The sequence below is a fragment of the Stylophora pistillata genome, chromosome 8 (assembly GCF_964205215.1).
Source record: "Stylophora pistillata chromosome 8, jaStyPist1.2, whole genome shotgun sequence".
Taxonomy (NCBI): Eukaryota; Metazoa; Cnidaria; class Anthozoa; order Scleractinia; family Pocilloporidae; genus Stylophora; species Stylophora pistillata.
Window position 1 is genome coordinate 105,001 of NC_142526.1, and position 23,897 is coordinate 128,897.

A 23,897-nucleotide genomic window follows, 5' to 3' on the forward strand; every position below is an offset into this window, starting at 1 on the left:
AATTTCCCAGAAGGGAACATCGGCTTGTACACTAACGACGGTTTAGCAATCTTCGAGAACATGAACGCAAGAACCGGCGACAAGGCAAGAAAGGGTTTTACTAGGGTAATCGGAGACCTTGGATTGAAAATTACGGTGCTAAGCAATCTCAAGGTGGTCGACTACTTGGATGTCACGCTAAATCTGACAAATGGAAATTATTACCCTTTCAGGAAATCGGACAACGATCCGCTGTATATCAACCCCAAATCCAATCATCCTCCTTCTACAATTAGGCAAATCCCAGCTTCCATAAGCACCAGAATATCGGGCTTATCCTGCGACCAAGACCAGTTCAATAAATCCTCGCAGTTATACAACAATGCTCTGAAATCTAGTGGGTACAACGAACGGATCCATTATGTCAAGGCCCAGGCAAGAAAAAAATCCCGAAACAGAGCAAGGAAAATAATCTGGTTTAACCCACCGTACAGTCAGAATGTCCGATCAAACATCGCTAAATCATTCTTCCGCCTGATTGATAAGCATTTCCCAAAGTCACACAAGCTCCATAAAATATTCAATAGAAACAACCTGAAGGTCAGCTACAGCTGCACTACAAACATGGCTAATATAATTAAAAGCCACAATCAGAAAATCCTAAATGAAAACGACAAGGCATCTAGCGAAAAGAATTGCAACTGCAGAAACAAAAACGTTTGCCCTCTTGACGGCGCGTGCCTCACCGGAAGCATCATCTACGAAGCAACTGTCACAACAACTTCTGGTAACGCAAGGAACTACATTGGAATGACAGAACACGCATTCAAAACAAGATACAACAAACACAAACTCTCTTTCAAAAACCGAAAATACTCACATGACACTGTACTTTCAAAACACATCTGGTACTTAAAGGAGCGAGGCAACGACTACAAGATCAATTGGCGCCACAGGTGGCCCAAGCTCTGTCACAGGCTTTTTCACAGTGAATAATTAAAAAGTTTGTAAAGTTGTTATGTATTCATTTAGTGGAGACACACACTCCTCAATTGCTTACTACTATTTTATCTTTATTCGTTGATCAAGAATCTTAAAAGCTGGTAGAATAGTCTTACTTTGTAACAGTACTTTCACATCACTCAGTAATCTTACAGTAATATCACTAACACTAGTACAAGTACTTTTACTGTGTTCTCAATACACTACATCCTTCCTGGGCAATGTTTAAAGAATCATAAGAAATATGATTAATGCAATCACAAGTTTGAAATCAGAGTATGTTAATTCAATAGTAAACGAAATTATCACAATCCCTCGTTGACTTAACTACCCTTCCAGACCTTGTGGTGATAACCTGGTCAATCTGGGAGTTTTGCTCCACAACCTTATTAGAGGGCTCGGTAATAGTTTTCGCTGAAGGATCATTGGACTCCTTGGACTTAACACTAGTGTCTACGTCTATGTCATTACTAATATGCTTACTGGGCGCATGTTTTAGAAACTTTGCATAGCGTGTTGAAGTGGTGCCCGTGTACACATTGACTAGACTAAACGTGTCTCTCGCTTTGGTCTCAATAATTACCTGTTTTGCCGAAGAGAAAGTTGAATCTAGTTTGTTTGGCTTCATATTGGCACAAAATACGATGTCACCGATTTTGAAATCATGCGGTTCTGCATGTTGCCTGTTATAAATCGTCTGTTATAAACGCGCTTGATATAAATCGCATTTGACCGATGTTCGCGGTCGAGTGCAGATAATGCACTATCTGAATTTGAACTCTATGTACGGTAGTTTTGTTCGAAGTTCGCGATTGATCAAAAGCTTACTAGGTGACTTTCCACTAATTGGATGAGGAATTGCTCTGTACAGCTTGAGAATCTTAGGCAATTCCATTTGCCAGGATTTTCCTTCGCTGATGGCTGCTCGAAAGTTCTTGTTTAAGTATCGGTGAAATCTCTCTAGTTTTCCGTTGCTTCGTGCATAATATGGAGAAACACGAATGTGTTTTATTCCACACGATTTTAGAAATGCTTCAAATTCCGCGCTGACAAACTGTTTTCCGTTGTCAGAAACGATTTCTTCTGGAAACCCAAATCTAGCGAATATATCTTTCAACGCTTTGATTACTTCGCGTGAAGTGATCTCTTGTAAAATGAACGCTTTCGGATATGATGAATAATAATCAATGTAAGGCCCTGTTTACATGGGAAGAGGGTGCCCCTAGGGGATAGGGTTACCCTACTTGGTAGGGTTGAAGATACCGAGCGTTTCCACGGTGATTTGAAACCCTAGGGGCGAGGGCTGACACTATAGCCAGGTCACCCAGCAAGGAAAACAACAAAATGACGGCGGGAGATAAAGTTTTGGCGGTTAATTCGATTCTTACGGCACTCGCTTCTTTAGTTCCTTCTTTTCAACTTTGTGCTTTGTTGTTGATATCTCTAATGGCTGAAAGACAGCGTTTACAACTGGCTAGCCAGCACATTTTAGCCCAATATAACATTGCTATCAATGACTGGACATAGCTCTACCCCTAGGGATAGCCCTAGGTTTTGCGTTTACATGGGCTAATGGCGGCAAAACTCGTCCCTACACAGTAGGGTCACCCTACCTTTCAGGTAGGGTAACCCTACCCCTAGGGTCATCCTACCTCACATGTAAACACGCAGTATAATTACAATAGAGAAGGGTCACCCTACTAGCTAGGGTAACCCTACTATGTAGGGGCACCCTCACTCATGTAAACAGGCCCTAAGTCAAAATAGATTTTCCATCGATTGGACCAACGAGATCCACTGCACCTTTTACCCAAGGACCACGAGGTAAAGGTGTTGTTTGGAGCGGCGTGTATTAAGAGGCTGATTGACTACGCACGCTTGACAATATTTCACCGTAGTTTCTGTTGCATCATCCATACCGGGCCAAAAAAACGAGCTCGAAGAAACTGTTTAGTTTTGACGATTCCCTGATGAGTCTCGTGTGCTAATCTCAGAATTTTTTTTCGTAATGACTGTGGCACTACAATTCGGTTTCCTCAGAGAACAATTCCTTCGTAATTAGACAATTCATCTTTTATTGCGCCATACGGTTTGAGATCACCCGTCAACGACCATTTTCCGCTTTGAACTTGAACAAATAATTGGGACAGCGTGATGTCTTTGCTAGTTTCGGATCGTATGTCAGCGAGGGTGACAGCCTGAAGGTCTGACACATTTGATGTGAAAACAAATCTTATGTAGTCTTCACAAACGAAACCAGAATCCGAAAAATCGTCTTGCTTAGACGACAAACGCGACAACGAATCTGCTGTGTTGGCGTTGCCTGCGATATGCTGAATACGAAAGGTATACTGGTGCAATCTCCAAGCTAAGCGCTGAACGCGCGGTGGTAAACTTTTGCTCGAATGCGGATTTAGCATAGTAGAGAGAGGCTTGTTGTCGGTTAGCAAGGTGAATTCTAAGCCAAACAGATAATCGTGCAAACGCTCAACAGCCCAAACGCAACCTAGCGCTTCGCGCTCAATCTGCGAATATTTCGTTTCCATCGATGTAAGTGATCGACTGATATACGCGATCGGTTTACGCTCACCAGTTCCTTGATCTTGCAGTAGAATTGCCCCTAGACCGACCGGACTGGCATCAGAGACAACATACGTTGGAGCGTCTAAACGAAAACAAGCCAAGGCTGGTGCGCCAGATGATGCTGCTTTCAAGGCTCCGAATGCCTTTACTTGGTCATTCCCCCACGACCACTTCTGTTCTTTCCGAGTGAGTTTTCGAAATGGTTCGACTATGTTCGCATAACTTGGGACAAACTTGGAAACACAACCACAAGTTCCGAGAAACGATCGAAGATCGGATACGTTGTCGGGAGAAGGTGTAGCCGTGATAGCTTCTGTTTTCGCCGGATCAGGTTCGATTCCTTTTTCAGAGACAATAGGGCCTAAAATCGAAATTTGCTTTACCCCAAATTCACACTTGCTACGATTGAGCTTCAGGTTGTACTTACGGCATCGATTGAAAACTTTGCGGACCCGCTGAGCGAGTTCAGCCATTGTCTTGCCATAGATAATTACATCATCGACTGAAATGCGGACACCCTGGACGCCAAACAAAATTATATCCATCATTCTCTGGAACGCTTCGCTCGCGTCGCTCAGACCGAAAGGAGTTCGCTTAAATCGGTAACAACCGCGAGGCGTAATAAACGTGGTGACATAACGCGACTCTTCAGCTAGCGGTAATTGAAAAAACCCACTCTTGGCGTCGATCTTAGCGAATTACTTAGAACCATGCAAAGCATGCAAGGTATCCTCGATCTTAGGTAGAACATATCGTTCTCTAATAACGGCCTTATTGACCTCTCTGAGATCGCAACATACTCTACGGTCACCCGACCTTTTGGGAACAATAACCAAATTTGAGACCCCGGGACTTGCTTCTGTCACCTCCTCAATTATATCTCCCTCTAGCATCCTGTCAAGTTCATTGTTAACTGCTCCTATTTGACTGACAGGTATGCGCCTTAGGTGTTGACTTACGGGTTTGACCTCAGGGTCAATAGCTATTTTGTGTTCAAAATTTGTAACCTTTCCTAATCCTTGAAAAACATCATCGTACTCTAGGAGCAAGAAATCAAGCTCACTAGTCTGACCGACTGAGTTTACTTGGGTAAGGATTTCTAGCTTGAAACTAGAACCTCTTCCTCGTAATGATTCTGCCCTACCCTCTATTACGTACACTTTTGAGTTAATGGCCTTGTGGCCAATTAAAAAAGTAGTACAGTACCTCAGTATCTCAGTATCTCTGTACCTCTTGTTAATTTGCCAAGCGAGTGGTAAAACCCCTCAACACTTGTGACAGCGTTAAAATAACCCTTACAGATTAACGCTTCGTCTTGTCCATACGCGGTAAAACGCTTTCGAGTTTCATGCAGTTCACCGTTCTTGAATTGCGTTTTGTGTAAATAGGAGGAAATTATATCGTACTTACAGCCTGTGTCCACGATCATTTTGGTTTTTCGTTTGTTTGTCATAGCTGTGATGGAGTTGTCCACATTGTTCATGAAGAGTACTGGCTCTTCGCTATCCTCACCTGAACTGTCTTCAAGCCAGTTAGCAGGTTTGTTGGATGAGAGGCTACGAACCTTCATTTGTTGAGGTTTCTTCTCTTTCCATTTCTTTCCTTTCATCTGTGCCGTTTTAGGCTTGGAGCGACAAACTCGTTGTAGGTGTCCCACCTTTTTGCAGTTGTTGCAAATTGATTTAAGCGCACCGCATTCACTTGGGCTATGACCATCCATGCCACCACATTTGTAGCAGTTGAAGCGCTTCACTGGTGGTCTGCTAGAGGTACCCACGCGTTCAATGGTGATTGGGTTCTCTTTGGAGCCTTGAGAAAGTAGTCGTGCTTCTTGAACGGCCGTCTCTGCGTTACGAGCTATCGTTACCGTCTTGGCAAGCTACAGGTCTTCTTGCTGGAGAAGCCTTTGCTTTAGAGTATGGGAGGAGCATTTTTCGACGATTTGGTCCCTTATCATCTCCTCCTCCAAGTCGCCGAAGTCGCAAGACTTTGCCAACTCTCTCAAGCTTGTTAGATAAGCGTCGATGGACTCATCTGCCTTTTGTGCTCGTGATATGAATTTGTATCGTTCTGCAACTACGTTGCGTTTCGGAGCGAAATATTCGTTCAGGGCGGTCTTCGCTTCCTCAAGAGTTTTATGTTCACCTGGGAGAGTGTTGAAGATGCGTTGAACTGAAGGGCCAAGGCAGTGTAGCATTGTCGCTTTATGAACGGTATCTGCCTTTTTCTGCAAGTCTGATGCAATGGCGTAGATTTCAAATGCACTGACCCAGTTTTTCCACTCGCTGTAAAGATCTGCAGCATCGATATTGAACAGTGCGGGTGCAGGTAACAATCGTTCCATCTCTCGTGGACTCTCTGCCGGTTCTGGCTGTTCATTCTGTTCTGCCGTTTCTGGCTGTTCGATTTCTTCTACCTGTTCAGTAGTTCGGATCTCTTCCTCGTCGCCAATGTGTTGTGTATTCATTTAGTGGAGACACACACTCCTCAATTGCTTACTACTATTCTATCTTTATTCGTTGATCAAGAATCTTATAAGCTGGTAAAATAGTCTTACTTAGTAACAGTACTTTCACATCACTCCGTAATCTTACAGTAATATCACTAACACTAGTACAAGTGTAGTTACTAAAAGTTGGAATCACCTGAAACCACCTGAAACCATCTGAAACCATCTGAAACCATCCGAAACCATCTGAAACCACCGATGAAACCACCTGAAACCATCTGAAACCCCCAAGGAAACCATCTGAAATTACCTGAAAATATCTCGAAACAATTTAAAACAATAAGAAAGCACCTAAAAAACTACGGGTAACATGAGAATTAAGCGTAGTTACTAAAAGTTGGAATCACCTGAAACCACCTGAAACCATCTGAAACCACCGATGAAACTACCTGAAACCATCTGAAACCCCCAAGGAAACCATCTGAAATTACCTGAAAATATCTCGAAACAATTTAAAACAACATGAAAGACCTAAAAAATTACGGGTAACATGAGAAGATAAGTGTTAACAATCGAGTTTATCCACAGGGAGCCCGGCTTACGGATATCGTATATAATGCCCTACAGTATAGAATAGGCACCACAAACAGGTCTTCAAAGAAACATTCCATTGTTCTTGTTGAAAACACACTCAATTAGCTCTACGAATGGCTGGGAGTTGCACGGGAATATGCGAATTCATTTCTTGACAAAGCACTTGCGTGACAATAACAACATGCGATCGCGTATGCAAAGAAGAAACTGTTTTAAATCGAAAGAATTACGTGAAGTTTTTTCAACGGGATCATGCAAATTATATATGAAAAGGCCCAGGAAGGCCTGAAGATTTTCAAACTTCCTAAGGAAATCTTAAACATTGTGTTACTTTTTAATCAGAGACGAATTTATAGCGTGACCTAGAATTTCACTGACTTTGTTTTTTCAAAAGTGAAATATATGTGGATTTTTTGCAAGGTATTTTACTGCAAATGACAGAATATAGCTGATGAATGGTGGCTTTAACTTCCACTGCCTAAGTAAATTGACTAGATAGTTGAAATTTTGAGAAAAAAAAAGCATAAAGCCCAGTTTGTGGTGCCTATTCTGTACTGTAGGGCATTATATACGATATCCGTAAGCCGGGCTCCCTGTGGATAAACTCGATTGTTAACACTTATTTTCTCATGTTACCCGTAGTTTTTAGGTGCGTTCATGTTGTTTTAAATTGTTTCGAGATATTTTCAGGTAATTTCAGATGGTTTCCTTGGGGGTTTCAGATGGTTTCAGGTGGTTTCATCGGTGGTTTCAGATGGTTTCAGATGGTTTCAGATGGTTTCAGATGGTTTCAGATGGTTTCAAGTGGTTTCAGATTATTCCAACTTTTAATAACTACGCTAGTACAAGTACTTTTACTGTGTTCTCAATACACTACAAAAGTGGTTTAGTTGGACTTGCTTTTGAGCTCCGTAAATGTAAAGTTGTGTGAAATAATCAAAGAAATAAAGTCTTACCTTCATAGAGAGTAGTCTCCTCGCGATTTGAGGCCGTTTTGATGTGTTTTAGCTTGACGCCCTAAATCACCGTGCACAAAATACGGGAAGGTCGGAAACTTCTGTTGACACATGCTCGTCAAAATCGATCGAAAACAACACTTGGATACTTTCCCTCGAATGAAAACCTAGCAGCACGAAAGCAAAATAGTTGCCCTTTAAGTTCACCGAAAAAAATCCCACAAAAGCTGGTTTAAGATACAATGAAATATTTGAAGTTCATATATTTTGAACTGCGGTATTAGATACGTATGATGCACGATCCTCGCAGTAGATAGCGCTATTTAAGCAATAGCGAAAATCAGACCTGAAAACAAAAAAAAATCAGGCCTGTACGGGATTGGAACCACTGACCTCTGCGATACTAATGCAGCGCTCTACCAATTGAGCTAACAAGCCAACTGGGAGCAGGCCGTTAAGTTGATTCGTAATAAATCCGTAAAAGGGATAAATAAGATACAATGAAATATATGAAGTTTATGTATTTTGAACTGCAGTATTAGATACCTATGATGCACGATCCTCGCAGTACATAGCGCTATTTATGCAATAGCGAAAATCAGACCTGAAAAAAAAAAAACAATCAGGCCTGTACGGGATTGGAACCACTGACCTCTGCGATACTAGTGCAGCGCTCTACCAATTGAGCTAACAAGCCAACTGGGAGCAGGCCGTTAAGTTGATTCGTAATAAACCCGTGAAAGTGATAAATATTTATCCTTCCACTGCTCTAGAAGCCCGTAACCTTTTCGTGGATCTGGTTTATCTCATCGACAACAGTTAGTTCAGTTCTTGTATGATGTTTTTTTCGAAGGGGAATAAATAACACCTGAAAACCTAGCCTCATGTGTCCTTAATGCCACCCTCTCTTTGTGTACGAGGCCTTTCTGGCAAAAGAGGACCGACAGTTCTGGTGACTTATGTGTCAAAGTTACTCCGTTTACATCTCTGTGCGAAATAGAGGATACTTTAATAGCCTATGAGCATTGAGTAACTACTCGTGTGCACGAAGTAATTTGACCTTATTCGGCCCGAGCTTTTTTTTAATCTTTTCCGACCGGGGAGGGAAGCGGATTCCGCCCCCTTCACCTCCGTAACTTCCAGAATATTTGAGCGATGATAAATAAATTTAGAGGGTATAAAGTATAGACTGAAAGATGAGCAAACTGATGAAAGTTTATTTCAAGGGTTTAATGTAACACAACAGTGTAAGTCATGCAATCATCAAAAAGTTATCGCAAAATATAAATAAATAATACAAAATTTCCACGGGCTCGGACTTCGCAAAATCAAGGTTTACTATACTGATTCACAGAGCTATATGTCGTAGTATTGCAACGTACTGCTAAATGATCTTTTTACATGAATAAAGCCCTAGTCAAACGGCGCATGATAGTCGATGATAGTTGATGATAGTCGATGATAGTTGAAGCGCGCGCTTCGGTTTGACCACCAACTATCATGCACTATCATCGACTATCACCAATTATTAAAAACTGGATCATTGGATAATGCAATTCAAGACTTTTTATTGGCTTAGCCATTATGCTGTATGAGCCAATATACCATAATCTAATATCTGTACATTGTAACATTCGGTTTCTTGCAGTAAATGGTTTGAACCCGGGGGTAACATGTGAAGGTTACTTGACTCTGATGATGACTTCTGCACAGGTTGTCGAAACGTCAGTCACTGCCACCGACAACAGTCCTTCTCAGGACTACACTCACCCGGACGATCAGACTACACCTTCACATTCGGTTTCTTCTTACAAAATAAAGTCGAGAAGATTTGTCTAATATCTTGGGGGCGTTCTTTTTAATAAAACAATTATTCCACTCACGCTTGTTGGATATGAGATGATTGTAGCCAACGAGGCGCGTAGCGCCGAGTTGGCTATCTATCATCTCATATCCAACAAGCGTGAGTGGAATAATTGTTAATTAGTATATGAAAACAGTGGATAGGGTTGAAGGCGCGCCCTGATTGGCTAGTCAAACCCCGAATATCCTTTGCTATTTACCTCCGAGCAACTCGGGAAAAAATGGCGTACGATTTGCATCCGTGACAAGCGAAGAAATCACTCAAATTAACAAAGAAAGCCACTAAATTTCGTTTGGCTGTGTTTAAGGATAATGGTAACCGTGAGTTTATCGATAAAAACCAATGAGAAAGGTATTGTTTACAAATGCAAATTAATAATAATAATAATTTAATATTTATATTGCGCAAATTAACATGTCGATATAATCAAACGCGCATCACAACACTGTTCGGGGGACTTTGGCCAGACTGCATCAGCAGTTTACAAACAATCGAAGGAAACTTATTTGAAGATGCCCCCTTCCCCCCAATTCCCAGTAAACAGGCCAGACCACGTCACAGTAATCTCGTGAGTGGGTTCTTTAACGTCCCCTGCCTAACCAAATTATCTCATTAATAGATGCAGGAGACGGGACCTACGGTTTATTCGTCCTGATCCGAGAAGACTAGAATGTCTATCCATTTCTTATTAAAGAAAGGTAGCGCATTCTTCTCAGTTATTTTAAGACCTTGAGTGTTGGTCCGGCCGGGGCTCGAACCATCGACCTCGACCTCCTGCACAACAGTCCAGCGCTCTAACCAATTAAGCTAATCTTGCGTAACCTCACATGTTCACTTGAAAATCAAAGTTGAAAGGTATCTTTTACAGAATGATTTCAAATACAAAAAGAGTTTGCAACACCATTTGAAGAAATGTCAACACCATAGCTAAATGTCTTGAGAAATTTTATCTGTCAGCGAAAAAACGAGACGGCAGTTTTTACAACAAAAATCACTTACCGCGATGCGAGCCGCGTTGTATCGTTACGCGCGGGAAAATGTTGGAATCGTTGCTGGAATGTATGAATTAGAAACAATTTTTGGTGGTGTATATTATCTCACTGTTTTAGTATATACTAAAACAACTATCATTCATTTTGAGCTTGTTCAAATTCTTCATGATAGTCGATGATAGTTTTTCTCGTTTGACCACGCGTATGATAGTTCATGATAGTTTTTGGTCAGCTGTTTTCCCCCGAAAATCGGCGAGCTCGATTAAAATGGTCATCAAAAGCTCCTCGCGAGGCTCAGCTTTAGCTTCAGAAATTCGTTTTTATACCCAAGATAGTAATAATGAGAGAGAAAATATTGAAAACCAAGAATCTGGAGAAAGCGTCAACTCGCAGGAATTCGAAGAGACACCGCCGAAAAAAACAGGGTTTCACTAGACATTCAACGGCGAGATGGAGTAATGACCTGATATTACGTCTAATAGACATACATTCCTCCAACAAGTCGATTACTAGTAAGCAAGCTGCCGCCCTCTTTCGTCGTAAATTCATACTTCAACAAGTTTGTTTGTCTCATGCGAAGCCATGTTAGTGTTCACATTTTACGCGGAAAGAGCCTGGAACTAGCTGCTTGCGTGACTTTGCTTGCGTGACTTTGCTTGCGTGACTTTGCTTGCGTGACTTTGCTTGCGTGACTTTGCTTGCGTGACTTTGCTTGCGTGACTTTGCTTGCGTGACTTTGCTCGCGCGACTGCCGGTGAGTTATCATCAACTATCACGAGATTTTTTGGCCGTTTGACCATGCGAATGATAGTTGGTGATAGTTGATGATAGTTTGAAGAGAATCAACTATCATCGACTATCATGCGCCGTTTGACTAAGGCTTAAAACGAACTATTGACCTCAAAACATAGCTCCTCAACTGTGACAGTCATTGTCGTCCACGGAAACAACATGCATGACAGCCGATTACGTGACCTGACAAGTTTCCATTTATCACGCGATAAATGATAAATTATCGCGCAATAATAAAAATTATCGCGCGATAATTTATTATTTATCGCGCGATAATTTCCATTTATCGCGCGATAATTTTGCATTGATCGCGTGATAATTTTCATTTATCGCGCGATAAAAAAAAAATGTCATGTCCCCAATGGGCCACCGTACGAAATGCCGTCACGAAAACAAGTTTTTCATAGCATCGAATCAGAAGAAGTGCGTGCGTGACGACTTCTAACCGTTCTTGAATTTTAAACATTCATGACCGTTTACTTCTCGTAGACAACTCTCAGTCTGATGATCGCCTAGAGCGTGAAACTCGAGTAACTAGTAATAATTTCCTTCTTTCACATTTGTATATATATGTAAAGTGTAGAACGTAGATATTCGTAAAACAGTGCTCAACACATTAATGTAGAGCGAACTATATGTTTGTGGAGGAAAGAAACAAATAAACTACGCTTTCATTCCGACAAGCCTGTTTCGTGGTTGCCCACTCACCATACTCACATGACACTGTACTTTCAAAACACATTTGGGACTTGAAAGACCGAAACAACGACTACAAGACCAACTGGCGCATCATCAAAAGGGCAAGCGCACACAAAGGCAAACCATCTCGCTGCAACCTATGTTTAGATGAAAAACTTTGCATCTTGACCGCTCAAAATGCCTCTCTCTTAAATAAGAAATCTGAGCTTGTAACGAAATGCCGCCACGAAAACAATTTTTTCATAGGAACCAATAAGAACTGCGCGCGACTTCTAACCGTTCTTGAGTTTTAAACATTCATAACCGTTTACTTCTCATGGACAACTCTCAGTCTGGTGATCGCCTAGAGCGTGAAACTCGAGTAACTAGTAATAATTTCCTTCTTTCACATTTGTATATATATATATATATATAAGTATATAACTGCAGACAGGGTGCACACTGTTTCGACCTATGTGGGTCGCAGACACTGGGCCAAGCTCTGGAATAAACCATTGCCTGGGCGCTATACTTGTGGGACCAAGTGCAGGCATGTTGCCATGCGAGAGTGCTCAAATCAAAACTAAGGTGATGAGCTTCGCCCGAAGGCTAAGTGCATGGCAACCCCAGTGTAAAGTGCTCAATCGCAAGGTAGCCAAAAGGCAAAGTCAAGCGAGAGCTATCTATCCGATTTCGTCTGATTGTTTTGATGATTTGGTAATTTGGGTTTTGCTGTGACTGGAGATAATGTTTTTTACGTTGGTGATACAGCTGTAGCTCAGCTTTAGGGTGTTCCGGTTAAAGATTTTGTGCAGCGGGTTTGGATTTAGGGAAATGTTGATCAATTAACTGGAGGAAGCATTTACCGATTTTTGTTTCAACATTTTGGCTGTAAGGCGGATTGTACCACAGTACGCTGCTTTGACGGTTCTTGCTCTTTCGTGACGCATCAGGGGTTGATGTTCTAAATGACAGGTTGAATTTGTGGCCACTTTTATTAAGTGCGTCTTGGTATGGACCTTTGGCTTTGTCAAAACAATCCTTGACTGATTAAATTTCCGAAAGACGCTTATTGATGGTTGCGGGAATGTTCTTTAGAATAGAAGGTGGGTGGTTAGATTGCTTATGTACATAGAGCGGTGTGTTTCCTTCTTTTGTGTATGGCGAGTACTTTCCGCTTTTAAGGTCGAGTGTAACATGTAAAAAATTGACTTTGGTTAGATTGGCCTCCACTGTGATCTTTAGATCATTATCACGGAAAATTTTGCAGATTCCTTTCTTAATTTTTAAAACAGAAATTAAAGCACATAGTGGATGGGCAGAAGAAGGAAAGAACAGAGAAAATAGGAGAGAAAAGGGCCTTTCTTACAAAGTTGGACGGAAAGACCATATCATGGAAAGTTCATAACCTTTGATTTTTTACTTAAACTCTGTATAGATGTTGATGAGTGCACATTGGGAGAATACAATTGTCCCGCTGAGAACGAATGTATCAACACTAGAGGTTCATATCAGTGCTCAGAGTGTAAACTTGGATATACTGACGATGGAAACATCTGCCAGGGTAAGATTTGTAAACAATAACAGAGACAGTTAATACAAACAGAAAAACAGGTTGACATATATACACTCACAAAGACTAATAACAACTCTGGTGACACTAGCTAGGTCTTACATTTCGACAGGCAACAACACACAGAAAAATAAACGGATATGCAGAGCCACGTTTCTTTGAATTGACTTCCTAACACCATCTTCAAACCCAAACAATTTTCGTAACAGACAATTGGAAAACGATAAACGTCAATCCTGTCTGTTTCGGGACAAAAGATGACGACCACGGAGCTTTTTCTTTCCAAGAAGCCGGTCATATCTACACATTTAAACTTGTCCATACAAGTGGCTCAGTGACATGTGAAAATAGGACTACACACCGATCAACAAAGTGGGGATGCTTTTTTCCTTATGGATACCGTAGCTTAATGACGGTGATAACTTACAGCAACAAAACCCTTCTTCCATTTACTGAATTCAAGAAAGGCAGCGAAAATAATTATTATTCTTACAAAATTGATGGTGTTGATGCCAACTCTCTCTCTCTTGAGTATAACCTTCTCCCCAACCCACTGGTTGTATCTGTTGGTCAGCAGTTACAAATATGGTTTTGGCAGGACCTAGTTAATTTTACCGAGGAAAATAACTTTGGTAAGACATGCACAGACGTTTATGCTTTGTACCCATGAACTTAATTTCATCACTAAACATTGATGGGGAACTAAGTTTGAATTCAAATCAGCCGTCAGGCTATGAACTCGGAAAAGCAATTCTGATAATAACTTTCCAGTGACATTCTAAAATGCATTATATCCTTTTAACTATAAATTAATCATTAGATTGAAAGTGAGAATCTAATGGACGTACGAAAGTTTATAAAATCGTAATCTAACTATTCATTTTGTTAACCAATTTCACAAAACCAGTAGTACGCCAGAAATATTTGTTGGAATGTCATTGGGTGATGAAAAAGAAACCAATCAAACGCGAGATAAGTAAACTTGAAACGAGAACTTCTCAGGGTTTTATGGTTGGTACGAGACATAACTCTCTAATGTATAACACCAAACATATGAAACATATGTATGAACTGCGGTTATGAGACGTATATGTGAACGATCCTTCGCAGTAAAGCACTATTTGAGCAATAGTGAAAATCAGACCTGAGAAAAATTTCAGGCCTGCACGGGATTCGAACCACTGACCTCTGCGATACTAGTGCAGCGCTCTACCAATTGAGCTAACAAGCCAACTGGGAGCAGGCCATCAAATTAATTCGACATAAACCCGTAGATGATAAATCAAACAACACCAAACATATGAAACATATGTATGAACTGCGGTTATGAGACGTATATGTGACCTCTGCGAGGTCAGTGGTTCGAATCCCGTGCAGGCCTGAAATTTTTCTCAGGTCTGATTTTCACTATTGCTCAAATAGTGCTTTACTGCGAAGGATCGTTCACATATACGTCTCATAACCGCAGTTCATACATATGTTTCATATGTTTGGTGTTGTTTGATTTATCATCTACGGGTTTATGTCGAATTAATTTGATGGCCTGCTCCCAGTTGGCTTGTTAGCTCAATTGGTAGAGCGCTGCACTAGTATCGCAGAGGTCAGTGGTTCGAATCCCGTGCAGGCCTGAAATTTTTCTCAGGTCTGATTTTCACTATTGCTCAAATAGTGCTTTACTGCGAAGGATCGTTCACATATACGTCTCTAATGTATCTAGTCATTGCTAAATATTTCTAATGGCCACGGTTTCCTTATTATGATTAAAAAAGTGGATTGAGTAGAGAAAAGAGAGCAACCTCAAAGTGCCATTGCTTTCCGTGTGGTCGATAAAAAATGCGTAGTTAGACGACAGATAGCATGAAAGGATTTCCGCATAGCTTTTGTTACGGTATTTTCTCAACCGACAGAAAGATATAACTCGTACAAACTCAACTAGTTTATTAACCGACGTAATAATCTTACTCTGGAGCGATACCAATACCCAGTACAATAACTGTCCTCTTATCTTAGAGCCCTCTATAAAACTATAATCTCAGTGTTCTACTGCACAATTTACGGTTCTCCTCAAAGATCCTTGTAGCTTATCGATGTCCACAAAACTTTCTCAACGTAGCCTGGCTTCCACATGGCTGACGAATTCAGTAACTGTAAATAATTCCAACGATTCTCTCTAACCGGCTCTGTAACAACACTAGCTCCTCTGGGCTCTTCACGATAGCACTAACTCACTGAAAAAGGCTAACTTTAACTGATCGCGACTCCTTATATATGTTTTACAAAATGTTCTAGAATATTATAGGGATTTGTAATATAACTATTTTTAGTATCATTACATCATTGCATAATAACAAAATATGCTGACTAAGGGTTTTAGAAAGTTCCAATGAGTAAGCATGACCGAGCGTTCCAGAAACTTCCTCAGTTCTATTTTTAGCAATTCCGCAACACAACGCTTTCTAGAAAATACGGGCACTCTCCAGAACACTTTCTCGATAAGCTGGAGCTTTAAGAGGTAACTGACATAATTGTCCTTTTCTTAAGTACAAAAATGAGGGCCTTTAAGTTTGTCTATCACAATTTCTTCAAGATATTAGAAATTAAGAAAAATTGTTCAAGTCCATTTCGAATTCTTCAAAAGAGAGTTTGGAGAGAATTGCACAGCTTAGAAAATTCTAGCTATCTGCTTGGCTATCAAAGTGTGGCTAACCGATATTTCATCAGTAAGTAAATATGTTGCACATATAGCCTAAGCCATTAAATTGCTGTCATTGAATAAGAATAGATTCGCCTTTTCTTTAGAACGCTTCCACTTATGAGATGAGATCCAGGGAGGCTAACGTAATCTTTGTATCAGCAACCCCATATTAGTTCTGAGACGCTTCTCTTATGAGACTGGCACACTGTCAGTGGTGTCAAACATGCCACGGAGATTTCAAGATCATGGAGATCTATGTGAGTTTTGCGTGCATATGCACGAGAATAGGAAGAAATTTGAAAGATTTCTCGGGAGTATGAGCACAATTAGGAATATATATCATTTACTCTGGGAGTTATGGCAAAGACGGGAAATAAATATGGGTCACTGATCGACCCAAATTATTATTCCATTGTTTATCATTTTTATTGGCTATCTTCGGTGAAGAGACTAACTTTGGGGAGCACACGAGCAAATTAAATTCAAATTCACCCCACGACATAATATTAGAAAAAACAAAACAAAACAAAAAAGCAATTGCTTGGAAGCAAGTTTTCAATAATTACTTTTGCATATATTCTTGGTGATCACATACAGATGGTCTGTTGTGAAGTTGTCTTTCACCTAACCTGCGAGCAATCCTCCATCTAACGCTTCGAGACGAGTGTTTCTTCACTCGTGGGAGAGTAAGTACCAGACCCTCGATACTCTTCTGGGCTCGTCTTACATCCTCCCGTGGGCGGAGAAACGTGCGTCTTGCAGCACTAATAATAAGGGCCTACTCGCAAATCATCTTTCACATGGACGCACTGCAAGCAACTAAGTAGGGCGTTGAGTAGCTGTGATGTAATTACGCCCCTCTCCCCAGTCTAGCACGCACTCGGTTTGACAGGTAAATTGAACTGCTGTTTAATGCAAAAGAGGATTTCTACAATGGCGGGAAAATTTTTCTCTCAAAGGAATAAAAGTTTTGAGTCCACTTTCTTGAATTCCTTGTACAGCACTTGATTATTTAGTTCATCGTGTGAGGCCATTAAGCAATAAAATCTGGTGTCTCCTTCAATCAAATCAACTGAAGAATTCATAAAACTAGTGACTGGAATTCAGTTGCCGACCAAAAATTTAAACCAAGTCAGTTTAAAAATTGGCACAAATTATTTTCCTCCAACTACAACGTGGGCTTACTGCTGTCATCTTCTAGGCCACTTTTGCTTCTGATTAGTGGGGCTATAAAAGGTAAAAGCACAACGTTATAAATCTGAATTCTTTCCTCGTGGGCAACTTAAATCTACGTGGAATCAAATAAAAAAGGATGGCAGTTCTAATTACCCATAAGGTGGCTTCTCGCCTTCTGTTTCCGGGTAGAATTGGAATTTAGAATGTTGGTTATTGAAAACTAAAAGGAAGCATGGGAAAAGAAACCATAGAAGGAAGCCCATGCGACGCGAGGTCGGGAATCAAACTCGGAACACAGCTAAAAGCCCTATCACAGCACCCTACCTGCTCTCTATACGCAGTCTTCATAACTTATAGGTATTTAGGGCCGATTATTCTAACAAAGTTTAGCCTTTGTCAAACAAAACCGCGTCCTAAACAATTCTCAATTTAGCTGGACCTTTTATCTGAACATTTACTTTTGTGAACAGTGTCAAGAAGGCCAAAAGCTAACCATGTAAGGACATCTATTCAATTAAATCAACCCTCCTAAAAAGAAAACCTGATGCCAACCAAATGTTAAGAAACTGTGGTTTGGGTTACACCTAGTGTAAATGTTGTAGTTCAATTTTACACTTGGTTCAAATTTTCTTTTCTTTTGTTCTCGGTCATGTTAATGTACGGTTATGAGTTTGAAACAAAGGAAAATAAAATTTGAACCAAGGATAAAATTGAACTAAAACATAAACAACCGGCCTTCCTATCAAAAACGCCTCTTGGAACAAATAGATAACAAACCGTATTACACTGAAAAAAGGAAATTGCTATAGAGAGTTCCATTCATACGTTGAATGTAAAACTAAAAAAAAAATATGAGATAGTAGGGGGCTCTTTGCAATTGGCTTACTCCGGTCTACTTCAATTTAAGGCATAAGCTGTTTCTTTTCTTACAAAACACTTCTAAATCACTTACTTTTTGGAAGAAAACGTTAAACTTCTGTGTCCCGATTTCATGTGCACTTTGGACCTTGGACCTTTAGACTGCTGAAGAGATATGGAAAATATACTTAATCGAATAAAACTACCTAACGTTATCGACGATTTTCAAAGTCCAATTTAAGAACGATACATTCTTAGCACAATTTGTATCATCGCCTACTCAGCTCGGAGTCTTCTGAAAAGTTATAGGGATTGAAAATGACTGCCTTTTCTTTCGTCTCCTTTGGAACATCTCCTGATGACAAAGAATCAATAAATATTTTATTTCCATAAACCTACTCCCTTAATAAGACTGTCCCGTGATACCATTACAGTTGTTCTACTAACCTACCGGGGGTTGGGCAGGAAATGAGTTCGTAGGAGCTCCTTGTAGGATGAAGGGAGTAAATTGAAAATCATGTATGTAGTTTTGGAATAAACTAACATACATCCGTTGGGGGAACGGTTCTGACATTTTGAGTTCGTACCTGAAAATGTTTTTGTTTTGTTTTTGTCTGTTTTCTTGTTTGTTTGTTTTTGTTTTGTTTTAGTTCTTACCTGAAAATGTTGAATAGTCCACAGCTGAGTAGCTGACAGGCACAAACTCTTTGTCACGCTGAGAAACTAATTCAGAAGAAGACATCTCTTTGTTTTTATTGTCATGAAGCGTGGATGGGCTGGAGTCCCCGGATTCTTTTTTTTTTTTTTCTTTTCTTTTTAGTTGACTTTCCAGTAGCCTAGTTGTAAACAAAGAGATGTAGAAACCAAAAAATTACTCAAACTTCTCAAGCTAGAATTGTTATCAAGTAATTTAAATGTGTTGTGACAAAAGTGCTCACCCAGTCTCTCAGAGGAAGGAAGTCCTAGTCAGGCGTGTCTCCGTTTTCTGTGTGAGGATGTTTCTGGCCAACAGTCGGTTCTGAATATTAGCTTAACAACTTAAACACAAATACTCTCACTGAACACATCTGGACCAAGATAACCTGTCACTAACAAAAAGAACGTACGTTGTTGTTGTTTCCTGTTTACAACATTATCCCTGTTTCCGAGGTCGATATCTTTAGAGCAGTCTAAATGTGTTACCTGATGATGCCGATGAAGAAGCAAGTTGCGTCGCTTGTCTCCACTGTTGGTTTATCTGATGGAAAGAAGATTTAAGAGAGGTTTAGCATTCGAGGTTACCAAGCGACATAATGCAAGAAATATAAAGACTGCAGAATGGAGAATTAAGTAAACAAAGCTTGCTCCACAGTAACCGAGAAAACTTCGGAATTTTAACAAGCCGTAACCGCAACAGCAGAAATAACTCTTGTTGAATAAAATATGTATTTCAAAAGAGAAGGACTATGTGATTGTTCTGCAAAAAAACGCTTTTTCTATCGTTGCTATAACTGTCCTTCTCTTTATGGTATAAGTGCTAAAGAGAGGCAAGAGCCAATCCTTTGTTGTGGTTCATGTTCAAGGAAATAAAATAAATGGGATAAGTTCATTTGGTAAGGCTCAGAGTATATTTGGAAGGGGTTCCTTTCAACACAGGGAACCCACCTTGTTCGCTCGCACGTCACTCTGCAGGTCACCAACAAGTGCACGGCCTTCTGTTGTCTCCGAGCGGCTTTTCACCGGGAGGAACTACAGAAACATTCTTTGGCGTTAGTAAATTATTTAGTTTAACAAATCATGCAAAAGCAATCAAACGACTTAAAAACTTCATACCAAGTGACAACAAACCTTTTGAAAAGGATTTTGAAATGAAGCCTTTATTTTTTCTGCTTTACTCTACCCGCCAGTATTCTGGTCATCTTCCACAATCTGAAAAAAAAAAAAAAATTAAAATAAATTTAATAAATCAATCATATTTTCATTAAACTAACAAAGACGGCGGTAGTTTCACGAACGTTACAACAAGAAATTAAAGAAGTATTTTGGATTACACACATGTGCTGCATAAACAGTGTAACAATAATCAACTCCAGAGTCACGTGCATGTCCCATCATAATGAATTAATATACAGCTAAATTAAATATGCAATGGTCTACATGTATTTCCTAACATAACTCACTTCCAACGGATGTAAAAACAAACAATCAAAACAAAACAAGGAAAATAAGGGGCTGAGAATCGATAGAAAAAGACCTCTCTAACAAAGTTTCAGTTATACCTTAAATAGCGATATAGTAGGATTTGCTTTGATAACAGCGGGTCCAGACACAAAAACTCGACCTAATGAACTCGGTGAGTGACTAACAGTGGTGGAGCCTCCTAGAAAAACAAAGGGTAGAATCAAATGGGTTTGACAGAAATCATAACAATTACGAGAAAAAAGACCATAATAAAAAAAGATTTTTCTCAGCGTTAACAGTTGGGAAGTCTGGTTTATTGTCTGAATCATACATCGACGGTTGAGAAACTTTAGGGCTCAACTGTAACAGAAAAAAAAAACTTACTGCTATAGACAGGTTCAACCCATTGCAATTTCAGGGATTAAAGAAGAGTCATACACAAACAGTGATTACCAGAACATCTTGCCTCGTTGTGCTTCCTGAATCTACTTGTGATGAGGCGCCAGAAGAAGAGATGTTCTGATAAACGGTTCAAAGAAACAAAGATAACGTTAGTTAACAAAGTTTGTTGACTGAGTAACGCATTCGACCAGCCAGATGAGTTATTTTTCTGCAAATTTAACCTCACCCGTAGCTTTCATTCTCTTCTCGTGCAATGTTATCTCCACGCAAACAGAAGGCGGAATGTATGCATCTGTAAAATGAACAGTTCTTTTCATTGAAAAGAAAATACGGAAAGTAGCTATGTTACAGGTTCCTTTGAAATCATTAGACGAGTAGGAAATATTTTTGAAGTAATAAATCAATTTAGACAAGTTAGACTTGTATCTAGTGTTCAATTGGCCAAATTAGTGCATCTGAGGGGAGTCATCACCCTTACGGTGTTGAATGTCCGCTTATGTCTCTCCAGTGCTTTTCTGTAAGATTTACTGGTAAATAATGATTTCTCAAAGCCCTATACAAATGAAAAACAAGGAAAAAAGAATAAATCATGTCAAAATAACGTTCCTTATAGGTTCGTTAGTTAGTTGCCGCTCAGAAAAATGAGTCCATAGGACAGAGCAAACACTGAAGTCAGTGGGCAACAAAATCAAGCATACATTGTACAACCTCGATTACTAAAGAAGCAAAAAAAATTTTAAGCGCGTAATATCCATTTTGTTCAACATATGCTCTGATTGTTTTCTTGAGCAAGAATCTTTACTTTCCACTTAAGAGTGGGTAAATGGATATTGGTGAATTTTTTAGGGAAATCCAACAAATTTATGTGGGGTGGAAGGTTTGGGAGTCACCTTCCATGGACTAGCATCCCATCCAAGAGAGTAGTAAAACTCCTGGTCACTTTACGCTACAGAAACCTGAATAAACTTCAGCTGGATGGGCTGCTTGGCTTCTTACCTTTTTTCTCACAGGATACCTAAACCCTGTAACTCCTATGAGTGATCAAGACAGAATTTCTACTTCAATTATAAAAATCAAGCAGACAAATCACGAGAATAAACAAAAACACTAATTAATAGGGAATTATTAGTTGATCCAATACCAAATTATCCAAACTAACATCATAAAAACTGTATGGTAGACAGCAAAGGGAATTACTAAATACATCTTGGGCATGGAAGAGTTGAACCGCATAGTGACCTACATGTTCAACTAATTTGGATAATTCAAAGCTCACAAGCAAGATACTTCAGCTAACTGGAGCAGCACTGCAACAAACCTTTAAGCAAATATCCTTGCTCTTGGAGTACACTGATTGTAATAAGTTGTTATTTGCATTTCCACTTTTTATGAGTTCGTCATGCATACCATTACAAATGTAAAAAATGGAAAGTCAAATCCAGTTGAAGTCATAAATGGCCGGAACCAGTGTGCGAGTCAACGAGATTCTACTGTGTCGGTTTTTTTACCTCCATTACTTAATTTATTTATTCATTTTCAACTTTCTATTTACAGGATAACCACAGCTGCAGTGCGTAAATAGTATAATTCTTCTCTGAATGTGTCCGCTGTCTCAAGAGGAAAAAATATATTCATTCCCTAAGACATTTTTTTGTTATGGTCATCTAGGAAAGTCGAGCTGTATTTTGCCCATCAACGTCTGCTGAAAAAAAAAAAGTCAAGCTCGAGTGCAAGGTTTCTTTGAGTTAACCCTGTTGGAGTCTGCAAGATGACACTGGATTTCTGCATTTTATCTTTTTACTTATTTTCTTAATTTCTAATTTCCTGTTCGTATAATGGTGGTAACTATAGTACGTTAATAAATAACACAACAGTGCATCCCTTTTGAAAGTGAACCTTTCTCAAGAGAATAGAATATATTTCTTTTGAGAGGTAAAGCTTTTCTATATTACGAATATTCTTATAAGTCATAAGTTGAGGTCGAGTTAGGCAGGGGTCGCACGTACGCTTTTGGTGTTTACATTGGACATAAAATCTGTCATCGCGTGCTTGCCACAAGTACGACCCTTTTGTCGCAACCAGACATATATGTCCGAAGGACCTAAAGATCTAAAAAGCCGATTTCCTGCCTCGAGGCGGCATATGGTATTTCGGGGACTGGACTGGACTGGACTGGACTAGTAAAACACGGACTAGTAAAGCGCGGACTAGTAAAACGCGGACTAGTAAAACGCGGACTAGTAAAACGCGGACTAGTAAAGCGCGGACTAGTAAAACGAGGACTAGTAAAACGCAGACTAGTAAAACGCGGACTAGTAAAACGCGGACTAGTAAAACGCGGACTAGTAAAACGCGGACTAGTAAAAGGCGGACTAGTAAAACGCGGACTAGTAAAACGCGGACTAGTAAAACGCGGACTAGTAAAACGTGGACTAGTAAAACGCGGACTAGTAAAACGCGGACTAGTAAAACGCAGACTAGTAAAACGCGGACTAGTAAAACGCGGACTAGTAAAACGCGGACTAGTAAAACGCGGACTAGTAAAACGCGGACTAGTAAAACGCGGACTAGTAAAACGACAACAACAAAAAAAAAACAATTTCATACGAAGGCGATCATAAGACTTAATGGCAAGCCAATTTAGTAAGTGACAATCCCTGTTTGACCTTTAAGCTGCAAATGGGTTTGACATGCGCCAGATACAAACGAATTTATAAGTTTAGGCTAAGAAAGAATTTTATTCAGCACCAGTTCAAAATCCTAAAATACACTGTCGTCGTAAATTTCACGGCAGAAACGGAGGAATTCGATAAATAAAAGTCGCATTAAATCTCTCTATGTCTAGGTAGAAAGAGTCTCATTGACTTCAGCTTTTCGGTGCAAATAAAAGATACTTTCCGTAAGATCTCTGTTTTTCTTTTTACGAGAAAATCGTCGCATGATCATTTAACTCGTGTGTGTTTGTCATACCAGTACTGCTGTTTCTTCAAAAGCGTATGCTTCTTTCTTCTTTAATTGACAGGAGTCACATCGTGACAATTACTTATCAAAAAATGTTTCAAAATTTGCTCGGAAGCCTTTTAATTACCTTTAGAAATAAAAGTGTTTCGGCGAAAGCTTTTTCTTTAATTTGAATAACGTTTG

At 39.9% G+C, this 23,897-nt stretch overlaps 1 protein-coding gene and 1 long non-coding RNA gene across 4 annotated transcripts in view; one reads left to right on the forward strand and one right to left on the reverse strand.

Annotated features, from left to right (window-relative positions):
- Positions 1-16,856, forward strand: part of LOC111319631 (uncharacterized) — a 34,471-nt gene extending 17,615 nt beyond the window's left edge. Inside the window, exons 7-8 of one of the 3 annotated variants that reach the window (XM_088730689.1) lie at positions 13,328-13,453; positions 13,575-13,808. In XM_088730689.1, the coding sequence (XP_088586815.1) occupies positions 13,328-13,453; positions 13,575-13,624 (176 nt within the window). In that variant the 3' untranslated portion in view covers positions 13,625-13,808. Of the gene's footprint in view, positions 1-13,327; positions 13,454-13,574; positions 14,460-16,261 lie in introns of those variants that run through there. The other 2 variants (XM_088730690.1, XM_088730688.1) reach the window with 2 other exon arrangements.
- A 1,707-nt stretch (positions 16,857-18,563) lies between these two features.
- Positions 18,564-22,524, reverse strand: LOC148724341 (uncharacterized). The gene is made up of 8 exons (XR_015990779.1): positions 20,980-22,524; positions 20,805-20,870; positions 20,450-20,550; positions 20,019-20,099; positions 19,836-19,919; positions 19,374-19,428; positions 19,130-19,279; positions 18,564-19,027 (listed from the first exon to the last, which is right to left on the reverse strand). It is a non-coding gene; the product is annotated as an uncharacterized LOC148724341 (long non-coding RNA).
- Between the last annotated feature and the right edge of the window lie 1,373 nt (positions 22,525-23,897).